This window comes from Gekko japonicus, unplaced genomic scaffold (genome assembly GCF_001447785.1).
Source record: "Gekko japonicus isolate JY-2015 unplaced genomic scaffold, Gekko_japonicus_V1.1 scaffold2497, whole genome shotgun sequence".
NCBI lineage: Eukaryota > Metazoa > Chordata > Lepidosauria > Squamata > Gekkonidae > Gekko > Gekko japonicus.
Genome location: NW_015167129.1, coordinates 114,994 through 134,191, shown reverse-complemented (window position 1 = coordinate 134,191; position 19,198 = coordinate 114,994). Strand labels below are relative to the sequence as shown.

Below are 19,198 nucleotides of genomic sequence, written 5' to 3'. Positions count from 1 at the left end.
GGCTTCGCCCGCCCGCCTGCCTGCCTCCCTCCGGGGCGGCGGCGGCAGCAGCGAGGCCCGGCTTCTTCCTCCCCCCCGTCGCCCGCCAGCCGGCTCTGAGGAGGCGGCAGCGGCGGCGGCGCAGAGCGTCTCCTGCGCAGGCGCAGGAGACGGTCTTGCGCTTTCGGGGGGATTTAAACATCCCCCCGAAATTTTTTAAAACTTTTTTTATTTTTGTGCACACGTGGGGACTGCCCCACGTGTGCACAAACCTCCCCTGGCCCCCCAAGTGCCCCCGAAGTGCGGATATAGCGATCCGCACGGAGGGGGCCACTTGGCTATTAGATATAGTGATATCACCGAAGGTTCCGTAGGAAGTTGATATTTAAACAAAACTGAGGAAATCCAGAGGGACCTGGGGACTTTTCATTGATGGAAGAACAGTAAAAGATGGTCCAGTGTCTCTATTGCACTAGAAGTACAATTGCATAACAGTCCAAATATGGAATTTTCATAAAGCGACCGTTTTGCTTTACAGTCAGAAAACTTTAATCTAGCAAGAATGAAAGCATGTCTATGGCTGGAGACTGTAAGGAATCTCACATATGGAGGTAGGATCATGGGGAGAGGAATCCCTAATGCAAGGGTAGAACATACAAGTCTTGCATGGAATAAGGTACTGGCCCGATAAAGATTAGTCACCCTCAACCTAATGAGCTTTGGTGCTTCTTGTTGGTTTATATTATTAAGCAACATAGGGGGAAAACCAAGCAATTCAAGCTTACTTTCTATGTATTTTTCTCACACACCTCTGTAAGTATCCTCCTTTAGCAGGTGCAGGACACCTTCTTGGGTACTGGGAGCCGAATAGGGATGTGCAAAAAAAAAAATTAGGCCCAATTCGGATTTGGCCAAATCGGGCAGAATCAATTTCAGCTTGCAGAAAGACTCCTGCATGTCAATTTCGGCAGTAGGAGCCAATTGGGGAGTCTTTGAGCCAGCCAAATGTCAATTTTGGCCCCATTATATCCTATGGGCCATTGAAGTCAATGGCGAAAACATAGGGTATATTCTGGGGGCTGGAGGGTAGGGGGCTTGAGGGAGAGACTCCAAACTCGCAGGGTAGCTGCTGGAGCCTCTCCTCAAGACACCCACCAGGTTTCAAGAACATTGGACCAGGGGATCCAATTCTATGGGCCCCCAAACTGGTTGCCCTAATCCCATCCATTGGTCTCTATGGTGGGAAAAAAGTTACTTAGAGCCAAATAAAAAGCCTTCAGTCTTAATTTGAAGTCAGCAATCCAGGCCCTATGAGCAAAAGAACATTGTGCAAGTTCCATTCTAAGAGCAACACATCTAGGGACTCCTGCCATCTGGCGTAAATACTGAAAAAGTACTACACCCAATCCCATGCTCCAGGTAGCAAGCAGGTGAGTCCGCAGTAGCTGAGACAACACAGAGCAAGAGCTATAATTCTCACTCTGATATGTCCTGCTTCTGCTCTTCCATTCTCTGCTCTTCATTCATAGGCTACAGTCACAGCATATGATGGTATTCTACTACTGAGGCAGGAAAACCACTGAGTAAATAGTGTCTCCTGCTTCAGTCATGTTGGGGTTGTATCTGCCTGTTGTCCACACATTACCTGTTAAATTTCCAAAGACTTGCCAAGTAGTTACCAAAAATATCCCACCCCACACCAAAAATCTTATTTAAACTAAGACTTTTGAGGTAGCTGTTTAGAGGCACAAACATTCTTCCTCATCCTCAACCTATTTCAGTGAGCAACAAGTGGAGTACTATTTAGAACCGATCTTGTCCACAGCAGAGTTTTTATTCCAAAGCAGGTTGGAAAAACAGTTCAATAAAATATGAATATGAGCTGGTGAAAGCCAATATTTCAGCAATAAAAACAAAAGCCGCCTCTGTCATTACTTGAGCCTTTGTTTACAATGAAGTTTGTTAAGTCCAAGCAAGGTTCACCCCCCACACATACACACACAATACTGCATGTGTAAGTTATCACTACAAGCTCTCTTCTTTCTACACAGACCTATGGAAATGTCCGTTAAACCTAGATCTGGCTATACTTTGCATGAAGCTCAGTGGTAGACAGTGACACTTATACTCTTCATTAAGAAGGTCCCTGATTCAGTTAAACCATCTCAGATTAACAGCGGCTGGAAAAGCTGCAATGAACTTACCAGTTTCGTATACCTCTCGATCAACTGAATGAGAAGCCACAGGGTGGTCCCTTAACATCTAAGGTCCTAAAGATTCAATGGCCTATAGCAGTGAATGGGACAAGTTAGGGCTTGTCTTCACATTAAATATGTGAAATCGTTAACTTCAGAAATAGTAACCTGCATAAATATTGTGCATACAGATTCTATGTATTACATGCAAAAGTAGCATTATCCATTTTATCACACTAGCTACAAAGTATAATTACCTGTGAATATTATACAGAACACAGCTACTGGCTATTAATCATACAGACTAAAAAGAAAAAAAGTGGAGAAATGTTACTATAAGCATAGTACAACTCTCCTCCCACATCTGTGTCAAACAGAAAACCTAAGAACTTCAGAGGATTGATTAGTACAGTGTGAACTGAAGAGAGGAACACGTTTTACTACGCTTCATATTATGATATTTTACCTGGCAATGCAGACTAAGAGCTTTACATGCTTCAGGAAGCTGTAGGATATCATACAAATGTAATTTGCCATGAGTAATTGTCAAGAGCAAGTTAATCCCAGAAAAAGGGGGGATCTATGTTTTAAAGACACCAGATAACAATCTGGACGGATTCTCAAGACTGCCTTTCAAAGCAGACCCATCTGCCAAGGACTGTTACAACATAATACAGTAGCACCCACTACATGTGTTTGCAAGATCATTCCTATCAAGTTCCCTGTTCCCAATGTAAGCTAGAAAAGTCAGCAAATGTTTCAAGTCCCTGACATCAGTTATTATGGATGAAAAGACCGGCAGATCTAAATCCCTAATGCAGGTATGTCCAACAGGTAGATCGCAATTTACCAGTAGATCGCGGAGGGGTCAGAGGTAGATCAGCAGCCCCACTTGGTCTCCTGGTTTGCTGGACAGTTTGCTGAACAGTTTCGGTTCAACTTATTTGTGTGAATCTGTTTTGTTTTTGCTTATTTTGCTTATAATGACAGAAGGTGCATTATAAATGGGGGGGGCAGTGGAACCCAACTTTAGTGGGTTAAAATCTAATTTGAAACTAATTTGAAACTTTATTTTCATGGTGGTAAATCACTGGCATTTTTGGCCGGAAAAAATAGATCACTACCTGTTTGAAGTTGGACATGCCTGCAAATGTGTATTTGATACTTTGTGTTTAAACTTTGATTGAGCCTAACATCTTTAAACACCATGGACTTTGGTTCTTGTTTTTAGATCCTTTTAGACAACAGGCTCTTTAGATCCTTAGAGAAAAACAGGAACTGCTCAGCAGTTTCTCACAAACGTAAGCATGTATATCCTGTCTTATCTGACATCTGGAACAGCCATTAAAAATCATATATCAGACTAGTATGTTTCACAACTATAACATATTCTAATAGTAAAATAATGATATAAAATGAGCATGAAAATATGTAGGAAAAATCAGCCACAGCTTCCAGTCAAAAAGCAGAAGTGCAAATTTTCACTTTAAATACCTGAATTTTCAACTGTTACAATGCTTTAAGGTAAAGAATTTTCAACAGATAGTGACAGAAGACTAACAGACAAGAAGAACACGCTGTAAGCTAGTTTTCCAGGTGTTGACTCACAGGTCACACCGGTTCTGCTGCTCCTTCCAACCAAGCCATTAGGCTACAGCATTTTTAATTTGATCCCATAACTGCTTATCCCCTGCCCTGATCACCATTCTCCCTTACTATAACAGTGGCTGGACTGGAGTGCTGGTAGCCAACAGAGGTAGCAGCAGGACAAGGGAGAGGCATTAAAACCTGAATGGCAGGTTAGCCTAAAAAGTAACAGTTCACTATCATCATAAAGGCAATAATTAAATCTAGTTTAAAATGGCTCTAGCTGTACTATCGTTATGGTGTTCCCCAATGCAATCTAAGCATCAAGACACGACTATCTACAAATTTCATACTCTAAAACTATTGTTCAGACACATCAGGTGGAGCTGTAGCGATATGAGATGTATTTTACTATGGAGATTCTCATACTCAGATCTGTGTCTACTTCCTACTCTGGGCTTCCCTAAGGTTTGTGGTATGACACGCAGTAGATTCAGAAGGTACCAGTAAAATACCACTCAGCCTGACGCACTTCCAAGTAAGACAAAAGAAAAACAATCTGAGTAGGTCTACTGGAAAGTAATCAGTCACTTTCCAAGTCAGGGGATGTCTCAGCTACTAACTATGATAACACAGGGCCAGACTAGTACCCAGAAACAGCCTAAAAAGAAGAAGAAGAAGAGATTCAAAGCGGCTTACAAACTTCTTTCCCTCCCCCTCCCCACAACAGACACCCTGTGAGGTAGGTGGGGCTGAGAGAGCTCTTTCAAGAACTGCCCTTTTAAGGACAGTTCTTGTCAGAACTATGGCTTGCCCAAGGTCATCCAGCCAGGTGCAAGTGGAGGAGTGGGGAATTGAACCCTGGTTCTCCCAGATTAGAGTCCGCACACTTAACCACCAACTTAACTTAAAGGTAAAGGTTTCCCTTGCTCGAAAGCTAGTCGAATCCGACTCCATAGGGCAGTGCTCATCTCTGTTTCCAAGCCGAAAAGACATTTCTGTGGTCATGTGGCCGGCATGACTAAACGCCAAGGCACACGGAATGCTGTTACCTTCCCACAAAAGTGGTACCTATTTACCTACTTGCAAGTTCCTGCTTTCGAACAGCTAGGTTGGCAGGAGAAAGAGCCTACACCAGGACAAACCAAAAAGAACCAACAACAGAACACCACTACTTGTCACCTATAGTTCCCAGCTCTAACCAGTCCAATGTATCATCAGTGATCTACAGACCTAGAAAATGATGCCTCTCTCACACACACAAGCCCTGGGTGGAAGACCTCTCCTTGCCTACATACAGCCCTCCAACGACTTCTCACTAACAACCATGAACCATCTACTGGAGTCACCAACACAGGAACCACACCCTGCAACAGACCCAGATGCCAACTCTGCCCACATATCTACCCAGAAAATATGATTACAGGATAGGGTTGCCAGCTTCCAGGTGGGACCTGGGGATCTCCCACTTTTACAGAGATCAGCTCCCCTGGAGAAAAAGACTGTTTTGAAGGGTGGATTCTATGGCATTGTACCATGCTGAGTCCCCTCCCCTCCCCAAACCCCGCCCTCTCCTGGATCCACCCCCAAAGTCTCCAGGTACTTTCCAACCCAGACCTAGCAACCCTGTTACAGAACCCAATGGCATCAACTACACAATAGTCTCTGGCTCTTACAGCTGCTCATCCTCCAATGTGATATATGCTCTCATGTGCCAACAACGCCCCTCTGCTCTGTACATTGGACAAACCAGCCAACCTCTATGCAAAAGAATAAATGGACACAAATCTGACATAAAAAATGGCAATACCCAGAAACCAGTAGAAGAACACTTCAATCTACCAGAACATTCCATCAAGGACTTAAAGATCACCATAGGTCAACAGAAACATTTCAAAACCAAAATCCAACGGGAAGCTGCTGAATTGGAATTCACATGTAAATCTGACTGGGTCAGACTTGTATTGAATAGAGACTTGGGATGGTTATCTCATTACCAAAGGTTAACTGCCTTTCAGGTATTCCATTGAGATTCATCAATAGGCCATTCAGATTCATCAACAGAAGGAAGGGGTCACTCTCAGCCTGGATTGGGCATTCTACCTTTTGCATGACTTTTGCAACTACTTTGCATTTACATGGCACCTTCTGCAGCCTCTCTCCCCTCCCTTTACCACCTATATATCTCTGGCCAGTTTCTTCACACCCTCCATGCATCTGTTTCTCAAAAGTTTATGCTACAATAAAGATCGTTAGTCTTAAAGGTGCTACTGAGCCCTAAATGTTAAGCCTATTATTTCACTGATACCATCATCAGCACACTTTCAGGTTTTTGTTGACCATCCAGGCCAGCAAGTGACCAGTTCATTTTGATCACCGATCCCCAGTTTTGTGTGTCATTTTGGTATACTAAATAAATTTTCCTGCCAAGCATTTAGCCCCCTATGTTTTGGTCTTTTATTTCTCAGGTGTTAGAGGGGAAAGGGGGAGAATATGGCTCTCTGTGTGCCTCCTGCCTTTCTTATACTATTTTTCTAAGCAAAAATTTAAACTTTGGTTCTGTTTTCTACCTGTTCATTTCTGGGACTCTCCCATTCCTACAGTGAAGTGCTACTCCAAATTCTGGACCTTGTACTAACCCTAACCCTAACCCTAACCCAGGCAGTGGTCCCTTAGAATAAGTTTACCGTGAATATACATACATATGTACTTGACATCAGCGCACAAGAACACTCCAAATGTCAGGGGCTATACATGTCGTTCCATGCACCTTGGTGTTTAGTCATGCCGGCCACATGACCACGGAAATGTCTTCGGACGGCGCTGGCTCTTCGGCTTTGAAACGGAGATTAGCACCGCAACCCTAGAGTCGGATTCGACTGGCTTTCGAGCAAGGGAACCTTTACCTTTACTTTATACATGTCGTAGGCTATTTGGGTAATACAAAAGAGGTTGGACTGGGCAGGAAATTCCACTGACGGCATGAATGTGTTATTACAGCTCCTTTTTATACTTATTATTATGCTTCCCAGGGGCATCTAAGCAACTCAGGATTCTTTGTATAACATCTTCCAAGTCCTGCCCCCTTAGCTAGTCATGTGGAACAAACAAACCCCCCCCCCCAGTAGTAAAGAGGAAGCTGGGGAGATAACATATAACTCCAACTGTACATGAAGCTTCCTTAACTGAGGCACACTATTGGCCTATCAAGGTCAGTATTGTGTACTCTGACTAGTAGCAGCTCTCCAGGGTTTCAAGCAGAGGTCTTTCATATCACCTACTACCTGATCTTTTTAGCTGGACTAAATCTGGGACTTTCACCATGCCAAGCAAACGCGCTGATACTGAATCACAGTCCCTTCTAGGGAAACCAATTCTTCAGAGCAATTTTATTCTGGAACCACAGAGATAGCAATAACAATTCTGGCTGAAGCAAACCATAAAGCAGGGGTGTCAGACATAAAGCTGGGGCCAGAACCAGCCTGTCCAGGGCTCTTATCTGGCCTGTGAGTAAGCTGGTACGAGGGAAGGAACAGGAGGCTGTTTGGGGGGCACAAGTGGGTGGAGCCACTCTGATTGTGGTTTCAGCAGAGCAGAACAACCTCATCTGCAGCAATCAAGCAGAACCCCAGTGGCAGCCTGCCTGGTAAGTTGGGAGCCACCACAGCCACATTCATGCCGACTCAGGGTTCCAAGGCAAGGTCACACGCCTCTCCACTCGGCCTGCAGCTCCAGGGATGCTGGCTTGAATGGCCACAGGGATCAGTGTTTGCACTTGGGGCGGATACAGATTACCCTTTCCTGGGGCCTACTGTCAGCCAGTGTCACCACCATATTCACAACCCCTTGTGCGGCGGCTGTGCTTTGCCCCATTGGGGGGTGTGTGTTCTCTGGTAGTTTCTTCCACGCATCGGAGCCTAGTCTTGCCGCTGAGAATGCAAATCAGCCAGGCCTCCCTTTCCCCATGGACCACCTGGCTGCCTTCAGCTGTAAGCAGCTGCCACCTTATGGGAATCAGTGCCAGCGATCTCCAGTTATACTGGATGCTGGGTGGCCTGGGGACTCTGTCATATGCACAGCCTTCTGTGCTGGTGCCTGCTCCCCCATTAGATGATCCAGCGACCTTTGGCTTGGGGTGGCTGCTGCTGCTGCATGAGGGTGGTGTGACTTGCCGACGATCTCTGGCTTGAACTCCCAGCATCGCCCCGCCATGGATCACTTGGTGGCCTTATTTGGAGGTGGACGACATCTCCAGTTTATCTGGCTTTGCTTGGCAAACTTGTGACTGACCCAAGGTCATGCCCACAAGGTCCCCCCCCACACTTCTGCAGGCAGAGAGTTAGTTCAATTTGTCTTCCCAGTCACCTTTCTCATGGTGGTTTGGGGGCAGGGGGAGCTCGCAACACCCAGTGCCTTCATGTTTTTACCGTGGGGCCTGCGCTCACAGCACTGGTGGTGTAAGCAGTCTGGGGAAGGAGTTTGCTTCTCCGCTGTAAAACTCTGACTGAATTGTGCGGTGCTGGCTTGGCCAGGCCCAGGTGTGTACTGGAGAACTGCAAAGATTAGCAGGGGTACCTCACTTCCACCTGTATCCCTTCCCTAAACTACTTCCTCTTTCTCTTCTCCTGGCATCCCCCATATCCTCATCTTTACCTAATTCCTTCACTTCTTCCCATCCACCAGCCTACCTTTTACCAGCTTCCCTATGTTTATCATTTATTGCCTACATTTACATCCCATCTTTCTCCATAATGAGGACCCAATGTAGCTTGCATCATTCTCCATTTTATTCCCACAATGACCTTGTGAGGTAGGTGAAGCTGAGTGTGTGTGCTGGGTCCAGGGGTCATTTCGTAGAAAAAGAGCTAGGGGAACTCATTAGCATAACTCATTAGCATATGCCACACCCCCTGACATCAGGGGCCCGGCAGTGGACCTGCAAGGCCAGCGGGAGTGCGAGGAAGCCCCGCCAAGGCCCTCCCTGGCCCCAGGCAGGCAGGGGCGGGGGGACTTGGGGAGGAAGCAACTTACCCTCCCTCTTCTCCTGCCTCCTCCTGGCTGAATGAGGGCTGGAAGCGGGGCGGCTGGAAGCAGGGGGTGGGGCTTCGTCATGTGCCCCGCCCCCCTGCACCTCACCCGGGGGAACTGCGTTCCCCCGCGTTCCCCCCCGAAATGACCTCTGGCTGGGTCCAAACTTACCCAGAGCTTCCACAGCAGAGTGGTGATCTGAACCTGGACATCAGAGATCCTAGTCTGAAATTCTAACCACTACACCACACTTGCTTTTGTGGGGTGGTTGCTGTTGAATCGTAGAAAGCAGCTAGGCCTGCTTGAGACATACAACTAAGGTGGTAGCAATTCATCTATTACCTGCTGGTAGACCTGGCGGCAATGGGTCTCCCCTCAAAGGCCAAAACAGCCATGTAAAGGGCCTTTCCACCTCCCCTTGCTTTTTACTGACAGAAGGCAAGGATTTAAGGCTAGCAATACTTTTGTGGCTGCCTAGCAACAGTCACTGAGGGTTACAGGTGGTCCTTCTTTTGGGGGGTTAACCCCCCTCCTCCAGGATTCAGATATTTTTGCAAACATGGGACATTTCTCTAGAAAGAAATTTCTTACCTGTCCATGCCCCCAATTTTCAAATTTAAGTATCCACAGAGTCAAATTGAGAACTAGATATATTGATGATGATGGGCAGTCAATTTACAATATTTAACTGGCATCCCAACTACATTCCCTTTAAGAGTCACCTGCTCCAGAGTTAATCCTCATAATTAAATCCCTGAAATGATGTTTACATAAAGCTCTGAATTTCTAATGTAATATTTTCATACGTTACTTTTCCTACGCAAACATTTTCAGTTCAAGTATTTGTTGCTATTAAGGCATAGACTTAACATGGAGTACTTTTAAGTCAAAATAAACATGCTAAATCAGCTCACACTCTATTTACAGCATTGGGAACTTTTCCAGAAAGTTTTCCTGAAAACCCACATCACTGCCTGCAGCCAAGCAAAATGGTCCAGCATACTGCAATTTGGCATACCTGCTGGTGTTTGTCTGCCTATGTACTAGTCGATAAAATGGTTCAGTTAGTCTGCCTGTACCTACACTGAACTGTGCCCTAGAAGTAAACCTCTCCACAAACCAGAACTATCAGCTAAGGAAAGAATATTCAGCCATGTATCTTACTTTGAAATTATTGTTTGATACTTTGCAACATAGTATCTACCTGGGACAAGTTAATCTTTTCATTCACAGGAGATGCAAAAGTCATCTCCACACACGCACGCACAAATACTTACTTCCATATGGCTATGAGTTCTTACCTTCAGATTACAATTGCAAATCATTCCCAGTTGCACATAGATAGTTTTTGACATGGCAGGAGGAAAAGCCATGAGCTTATAGTTGGCGGAGTTCAGAGTATTCTGTAATTAGCCAAAGGCTAGTTTGGATTCTGGTCATTACACAATGAGCATGTCACTCAACCTCTAAAGTGCAACCTTTACTAACATAGAAAAATATTCCCAAATGTGATTTATTAAGAACCATCAACAATACAAAGATAATGTAGAATGAATGCTTCTTATTCTAGAATATCTAGACCAATAATTGTTAAATCACAATTCTTAAACAATGTAAATAAAAAGGGCAGCCTGTTTCACAGTTGACACACAGAGGATTCTTTTTGCTACCGGCAAAACTGTTAGTCATCAAAGCTAAGGACAGAGTGCCAGAAGCACACAATATGCACAAACATACACATAGTAATAGCTGTGTCAGAACACTGTTATTTCCTAAATTATGCAATTACAAAAGATTTTTATAATGTAAGGGAGTTTGCAGTGCATACAACACCATTTGTCAAACTAGATGTGACTAACAAGTGTCCTTAAGGCAAAAGTATTTGAGAAAAAATCCTTTATTATAGGCAAGCTAGTTACCAACTCTGGAGACAACTGGAGATCTGAAGAGGGTAAAACAAAAATTCAGCAGGGGAAAACATTTTCCATTTTTTCCAAAAACTATTTCCCCCCAACTTTTCTGATGGAAAAACTGGACATTTGGGAGAGTGCTTTTAAAAAATCACCTCCCATAACATATTTTCTCTGTTAGAATGAGTGAAATGCTTTTAAAGACAAGGTAGGCATATAGCAGAGGTGGCCAAACTTGCTTAATATAAGAGACACAAAGAATAAACGTCACAAGACATGAACACACATGTTTTTATTGAAAAGTATGCAAATGTGCATATTAAATTAAATTAAAGAGACAAATGCCTTCTCCTAGCCAAGCCAGTCTGCCAGTGTGGCGGGTCTTGGAGAACACATTTAACTTTGGATGGGGAAAGAGGAACGAAAGATAGAAAGAATGGTGGAAAGAAAGCAAATAGATGGGGGAGGGAGAGGTGGAAAGAAAACAACTTTAACTTTAAAGGCATCATCCAACCCTCGATGCCCGCATGCCGGCTGGCTTGGAGAAGGAATTTAAAGAGACAAATGCCTTCTCCAAGCCAGCCAGTGGGGGGAGCCTTTGAAAACACATTTAAAGTTAAAATTGCTTTCTTTCTCTGCTTCCCCCCCACACCTCAAGCCTACCCAGGGAGGGGAACACTGGCTGGGGAAGGGAAGACCAACCGGGGAGGCATGCCTCCCCTTCACTTCCCTAGTCATCCTGCCGGGAGCTGCATAATATACGTGAAAGAGCCACGTGTGGATCCCGAGCCACAGTTTGGCCACCCCTGGCATATAGACATATACTCCTCTTAAATCCAAGATGCATTTTTGCACCTAGAATGATACCTAATTGTCATGAGGGAAGTATACGCAGAGATTTTATTGCTTCTCAACTTTTGCACACTTTCTGTTATCTTTCTGACCTGACTCTTCCCTTGTGATTGGCCTTTTCACCTCTCCCTGGAACCACTGTAACATATATACCCTCAGACTGTGTAACAAATAATTGCTGGAGGGGGGGAAAGGTCAGAAGAAACTGGGGCAGACACTGCACCAAAAATCTCAAAAGGAAAACTGAATTTCATTGAGAACACAGCTCTCTACTCAGCAGCCACAGAATGAAAAAAGATGGCATCTACCTGGAACCACAAAAGTAAAACAACAGCATCTAGCTGGAACTAAGATACATCTGCTAAGGTAACATAGGCTGCATTAGCTTGCCGTTCTCTCTCAAGTACTGGGTACATTTGCAACTCCACTTGTAAAAAATTAAGACATTTATATTTTAAAAACTCCATAAATGTCAAATGTTGCAATTTTATATGCTAAGTTATAAATAAATTTATGTTGTTATAGCAGTAAAATTAGTTTAGGTTTGATAGTACAGTAAATACTGTTTATATTTCAATCTTTGCCAAAATTTCCATTTTTTCCGTAACTTTTTGGTGCTTTCAAAATTTCTGAAAGTTTTACATCTCTGGCTGTGGTTGGTGGGGTGGCAGAGGGAAGGGGCAAGTCATGTTTATTTCCTTCTGCTTAGCTATAAGGCAGGGCTGTCTCAAGTCATTTTGCTGCCTCAAGTGGGTAGTATGGGAGGACAGCCTCATGGTAACAGGTATGGTTCCCTCCACCTCTGACTTATTATTTTTTGGGGGAGGGGGGTGTTCTGCAGTGGCAGCTAAGGTAGAAAAGCACCTCCTCCTGTGCCATGTTTTCTTGGTTCCAAGGGTCTGGAAAGTGGTTCCATAGCCAATTACACGGTTGCCAACTCTGGGTTGGGAAATACCTGAAGATTTGAGGGGTAGAGCCTGGGGAGGGCAGGGTTTGGGGTGGGGAGGAACCTCAGCAGGGTATAATGCAATAAAGTCCACAGCCCAAAACAGCCATTGTCTCCAGGAGAACTGATCTTGGTCATCTGGACATCAGTTTTAATAGATAGATAGAGATCTCCAGGTGAGATCTGGAGGTTGGCTTATGTTAATTTGGGGCTAGGCAGTCACAGCTATGGTAAAAAACAGGGTCTGGAAAGTGGTTCCACAGCCAATTACACGGTTGCCAACTCTGGGTAGGGAAATACCTTTAGATTTGAGGGGTAGAGCCTGGGGAGGGCAGGGTTTGGGGTGTGGCAGGACTTCAGCAGTCAGGATATAATGCCATCGAGTCCACTGCCCAAAGTAGCCATTGTCTCCAGAACTTATCTTGGTCATCTGGAGATCAGTTGTAATAGCTGGGAAATTTTCTGTAGGGGAAATGATTTGCTGTGGCTGGGGAACATGGTGATTTCTGGGAGATCTCCAGGCTCCACGGGGAGGCTGGCAATTTAACCTCAGGACACATTCAATTACTCCCAACAGCAACAGCAAACTGTTTAGAATGTTAGAGGCAAAGGCCAATCAGGCTGCATGTGCAAATGACTTCTGTGTTCCAACTGGCTATAGGGGGAGAGGAACAGCAAACTGTTTAGAATGTTGGAGGCAGGACTCAGGCAACGCAGCCAGTGGATAGGGAGACCATCTGAATGACAGATCATTCAGCCAACTGATTTCGGGGCGTGTTGGAATGTTCAGGGCAGTCCATGATCAAAACAGAATTATATATAAGGAGAGATATTAGGAAACTCTATTAGTTCTTCAGCGTGAAACTTCCCCTTCAATAGAAGCTGCCTCAAGGAGAGTTATTGGAACTGTGTTATCAGTTCGTGAACTTTTACACTACATTTTTTAAAAACACTGCTCAGTGATCTGTTCGACTAGTATTTCAAAATTTTTGAGTCTAGGTACTTAATCTTATCTAACATGAAAACTTACAAGATGGCACACGCAGGTCATAAGATGACATACGGTGGTTCCACATAAAATCACTGTAATTTGAAACAAGTATTTGTTGACTTCTGTGCATACAGGTAAAGAGTCACCAGTCAGAAACCTCCCCCCCCCTTACAAAAGCAACAGAACCAGCAAGTTATTTCATGGCAGTTTAAAAGCCCAATTGGCATAGGAAAACCTTTTTCCTGGATCAGTACAGCCTTGTAGTTAACTTTCCAAAAATGCAATGTTTAGCAAGCTGTTAACTCAAATAAGTGTTGAGGGGTGATAACCATATCAGAACTCCTGTAACGCTAGCACTTCAATCACACAACTAGCCTGTTATTAAAAAAAACCCTTCTTTGATATCAGTCAGTTTATTCACTTAATACTTGTCTACTTGCTCTTCAACTCACAGAATCAGAGCAAGATTAAAAGCATTTCCTACCTACAGAGACAAAACTACTTATCCAGTCTAAATCATATGCTTGTGCTAGCAGAGGGATGAACAGGGTAAAACATGTTGCTTCACAGGTAATTTCTCTTCTCCTGTCTCAACATGACCAATATTACAACTAATGCCTACGTTTCTGTGAAATCAGAATCTTTAGCTGTCGTTTGACATGGGCAAAAACAAAAGGAAACCTGGATTCATGGATCCAACATTCTCCAAGAACATATTTAACAGAGAATTGGGGGGGGGGCTGCCAGTGTGATGCCAAATGCGTGTGTAAACACTCTTTCCATGGCCTTGATCCATTAAAATGAAACTGGGTTAAGAAAACATTTAGACTGCAAAAGGGCCATGCATCCAACTGGGCCACTTAAAGAATGCCATAAAGGGCTTCTACTAACAAGAGCTGAGATTTCTTTTATCCTCATGCTATCTGTAAGTGTCCAGGATAAAAGAAGCAATGTTACCAACTAAAAGTAAGTTAAGAAAAAATGATGGCTTCTAAACTGTGACCTATGAGAGTGCTCTTGGGTAGTTTCTGTTTACTGCTTAACATTTACTAAGGTAATAGCAGTAAATGTACTCTTTAAGATGAAGGGTTCATGCTTCAAAGTTCTGTTCCTATTGAAGGGATACGAAATATAATGGTTTGTGGCGGCATTTCCCATCCATGGAATGAAAGATAAAAAAATTAAGTGATTACACATCACATTTTCTGAGGCATAATACAACTTTTTAGAACACTAGTCCAACCACCCTAAACTATTTTCTTAGCATTTCTGCTTAAAATTGCTATTTTCAACTCTACTATTTAAACTTCATAAACTTGAAAGTGACCTTCACAGACTTTCTGGGAGCCAGAAGCAACTCACATACTGTCCCCTTGGATACAGAGGGAAACCATTCTTCTAGCTTCAGCATTCTTCAGGCCAAGAGATTTGCAGTGGCAGAAAGTGCCATCCAGTTGCCGCTGAACTTGTGCTGACCATATGCAGTTTTCAAGGGAAGAGACATTCAGAGGTGGTTTGTCATTTGCCCTCCTCTGCACAGAGATCCTGGGATTCCTTGGTGGTCTCCCTCCAAAGGCTAACTAGGGCTGACTATGCTTCGCTTCCGAGATCTGATGAGACAGGGCTAGCCCGGGCCATCTAGATCATGACAGGACTCACAATGTACTTCTACCTAAACCAACTAAATATCTGAAACACCAAGAAAATGGCTACATGGAAATGCCTTGTTACAACACAATCAAAGTAACAGAGCTAAATAATATGGAACACGCAACTTGAAACTGTTAAGCAATTTGTGGAGATTTTATATACATATACACTCACACACATGCGCGCAGTATGGTGCAATTAATGCTTAGAGTTTTGAACTGGGATCTGGGAGACACAGGTTTGATACCTCTGCCACAGAAGTTTGCTGGGCGGCCTAAAGCCAGTCATTTCCCCTCAGCCTAAACAATCTCACAGGGTTGCTGTGCAGATAAAACGGAAAAGAGGAGAGCTGCTTTTAGCTGTTTTCAGTCCCCACACTGAGGAGAAATGGCAGGGTATAATGAAATAAATAAAGCCAAATGTGGCTCAGTTAAATACCAGACCAAATACAGCTCTTTTAAAAGAGCAACTGAAATCTTTTAAGTTAAGGCATATTGCAGGAGTGGGTTGGATTCTTGAATAACCAGTAGGTGAAAGGAATGGCAGGCAAAAAAAATTTACCCAACTACATGGCTTTGTGGAGATGCTTTTACAGAAAAGGAAATGAAAGGGAAATGATAGAAGTGAACATATGCCACTGCTCCAAATGGAAACTATATGCAGATCTGCAATTTAGACATACAGATTTATACCAATCACACAGGGTGCTATTGTGAGCTCATGTGTACCCCCTTCCTAATAAAAGGCAACTAGTGTTGGGACTACAAAAACATTATGGATTATTAATTAACATGCCAAATACCAATAATGTAGCCTATCCTGCTATGCAAACAGACTTTCCTATACCGGCTCTAGATTGAGCACTAACACTGAACTTTGATGTAGTTCATATCTTTCACTGTAAGAGGTACTAAACCATGGGCTAAAATGTACATGAAGATGCCCTATACGGAGCCACACCCTTCATCTATCACCATTGGTATTATTTACTCAGAGTAGCAATGGCTCTCCAGAGTATCAGGCAGAGGTCTTTCACATCACCTGTTATCTGATCCAGGGGTTCCCCAACATGGTGCCTGTGGATGCCAAGGCACCCACCAACACCTTTCTTGGTGTCTGCCAATGGTTTTCAGAAAGTGGGCAGAGCTAGGTGAGGCTTTTGCTCAGCAAGGCTTCTGACTATCTATTAGAGAATTTTATTTTTGTATTTTTGTATCTGTGTGTGCACACATGCCTGGAAGCCATAGCAACCTCTGGTGACTCCTACTGGGGCATGGAGGACATTCAGAGAAGTGGCTTGATAGCCTGCCTCTGCCTCCCAGTCCTGGTATTCTCTGAAGGTCTCACATCCAAATACTTGCTAGGGTCGGCCCTACTTAGCTTCCAAGATCTGACAAGATCAGGCTTGCCTGGGCTATCCGGGTCAGGGCACCATTAGAGATTTGACTGACTGGGGCTGCGGTCACACGGAGCATTAGCCACGCTACAGAGACGGAAGATAGGCGGATTTTCCGGGCGCGATCAAACCGCAACATCTGGGAAGCATAGAGCTCCCATGGCGAACCCGAGGCTTTCCGCCGAAGATGCGCCATCTAAAATTAGTACCTCCGAGGTACTAGTTTCCGGAAACCGTGGGGCAAGGGCAGGCGTCTGATCACGTTTCCGGTGGTAGCTCGTGGCATTCGGCACCCGCCCATGTCTCGTCGCGAAAAGGGTGGTTTTTTTCAAGTCTCCACAGGATGCGCACAAGCACCCAACGGTGCATGCGCACACTTTGGTTAAAAAACAAACGCAACCCCCGCCGCGCCGCTTCTTTGCCGCGCCGCAGGATTTACGTATGATCGGCACCTCCCCCCGAACCACGGGACGTCGGTGGGACGTTTGATCCAGCAGACGTGCGGTAGTTCATTCCGGGGCAAACAGACACGCCTCCCCCCCCGTGATATCCGGCCATGTGACTGGGGCCAGGGCAGATTTTATTAAAAACTGGTTTAGCGGCAGCTGCTACCACAGCACCGTCACTGTGTGACTGACGGAAAGCTGCAGGAGCCATTTGTGACTGGCTCCACCTCCTGCAGCAGCCATTTTGTGGTTGCACCCACTATATGCCGTATCAGAAATGCACCCCCAGATTCAAAAAGGTTCAGGACCTCTGATCTGATCCTTTTAAACTGAGATCCTGGCAGCTGAGCCTGGGACATGCTTTGAGAAAAATAGATGATCTACCATTGAGCCATAGACCCTCCCAAAGGCTCTTTCATGAAGACGTCTCCACAGCCGCTAACAGAAATACTAAATTTAAAATCCATCCAGTTCGTGGCTAATAGGGTTTTTACTTGACGCAGATAGCCAACACAGACACCATTTTATCATACTAGTAGGTTTTAACTACACTATTCATTCAATTAGAACAGACAAATTATGTAAGGCAGGACAGAACCCGAGGGGGAAATGAGGATCATGTCACAAAGACAAGGAAATACAGGTAAGGAAGGTTTCAGGGAATGGCAGGTGATATAACATATTAGCAGGCTGATGACATTACTGACAAATGTCACTCATGAATCAATGTGAACAGGTTAACTAGAATCCATGTGCAGGGGCAAGGAGGAATTGCAGAAACAAACTGCTGTGTACATCCCAAGATTCCCCCCCCCCATTTCCATTTGATGTAATACATTGGGGAATGAGCTGAGGCAGGCTGACTTCAGCACATGTGAAGCAGTTCCCTTTTTGTCAAGACACTGCAAAGGCTTTGGGGAGTTAAATCATGGTGGTTTGGATTCACTACATTGGTGAGAAGAACCTAAACCCTAGTTCTGCATCAATAACTTCAAGAGCCCTATCAGCTGAATCCACAGGTCACCATGCTGCTTCATGGGGTTATTCTAGGGACCCATCAGGTCCACCCTAACTACAATGCGGGAGTGGGGAGAGAAAAGGAAGGGGGGAAAATAAAACACACCCTTAGCAACAGCCTACGAGGCTTATCTGTAACCGGCGAAGAGGAAATATTGCTTCAAGGACGCCACGATTCTCTCCCTCCCCATTCAATCCAGTCTCGTCCCTGCATTCCCTTATCTCGTACTCCTCTCAGTTAACCCTCCTTTAAAGCAACAGGGTGGAGGACACGCCAAAAAAAAGTCACCCTACCAACCACCTGGTCTTCTTTAGTCGCCTCTTTTAGCCCAGGGCTCTTTCGTAAACCGATTCCCACGTACGGGCGGCCACTGTCACGACACGCACATCAACCCACATCCCTTTGCAGGACTTGGGGGGGGGGGGGTAGCATCAAGCCCATCATGTGCGCGGAGGCTGGAAAAGACCTCACATTTCGCCCTCCTCAAATCCCACACACAGACCCCACCACCACCTCCTCCTCCATGATCCGCCCCGCAAGAGCAGCATTTCTGTCCGCCGACGCTTTCCCCCCCAGGTCCCACTACAGACGCAGCTGCCGCCCAGGTTTCTTCAGGCACCTCGCAGGGGAACGGCTCGGCAGGCCCACTCCCCCCTCCCTCCTTCTCCTCCGCCCCCCGCCCCGAGTCTGGACTCAGAGAGCGAAAAAGAGGAAGAATCCCTTCTTTCGCCCGCCCGCTCCCTCGCCCGCCTGCCTGCCTGCCTGCCTGCCTGCCGCCTCTCTCCACTCCCCTCCCGACTCCGAAACGGAATCCGCTACACTCACACAGGCTAAGAGCTGCCACCAGCAAAAGCGCAGGCAACCGAGCCGCCGCCGACGTCGCCCGCCGCCTCGGGCCACTGCCGACGCCGCCACCATCGCCGCCTCGCCTCGCCACTGCCGTTAGCGCCGTCGTCCTCGCCGCTGCCATTTTCCTGCCTCCACCTCCTTTTCCTCCCATTGTTTCACCCCCGCCCATTATTGGCGATGGGTGTGGAAAGAGGAGGGAATCTCCACACGGCGATTGAGCTCAGGGGCTGTCAATCACACACACCTCCTGAATCCCTCTTCTCCTTTCCGCCAGGCTCTGCCTTTGCCGTACCGTGATTGGGAAAACGAGTTAGCATTCATCTGAAGGAAGGCTCTGAGGCGGAGGCAGTG

The 19,198-nt window shown here is 45.4% G+C and overlaps 1 protein-coding gene across 3 annotated transcripts in view; it reads right to left on the bottom strand.

The window, feature by feature from the left end:
• The window catches only part of MPZL1 (myelin protein zero like 1), a 41,329-nt gene extending 22,341 nt beyond the window's left edge, over positions 1-18,988 (bottom strand). For all 3 annotated transcript variants that reach the window (XR_001482578.1, XM_015413029.1, XM_015413030.1), the window contains exon 1: positions 18,824-18,988. Coding sequence is in view for 2 of the 3 variants with exons in the window: in XM_015413029.1 (XP_015268515.1) it covers positions 18,824-18,968 (145 nt within the window). In the remaining variant the exon portion in view is untranslated. The remainder of the gene's footprint in view (positions 1-18,823) is intronic.
• Positions 18,989-19,198: the final 210 nt, after the last annotated feature.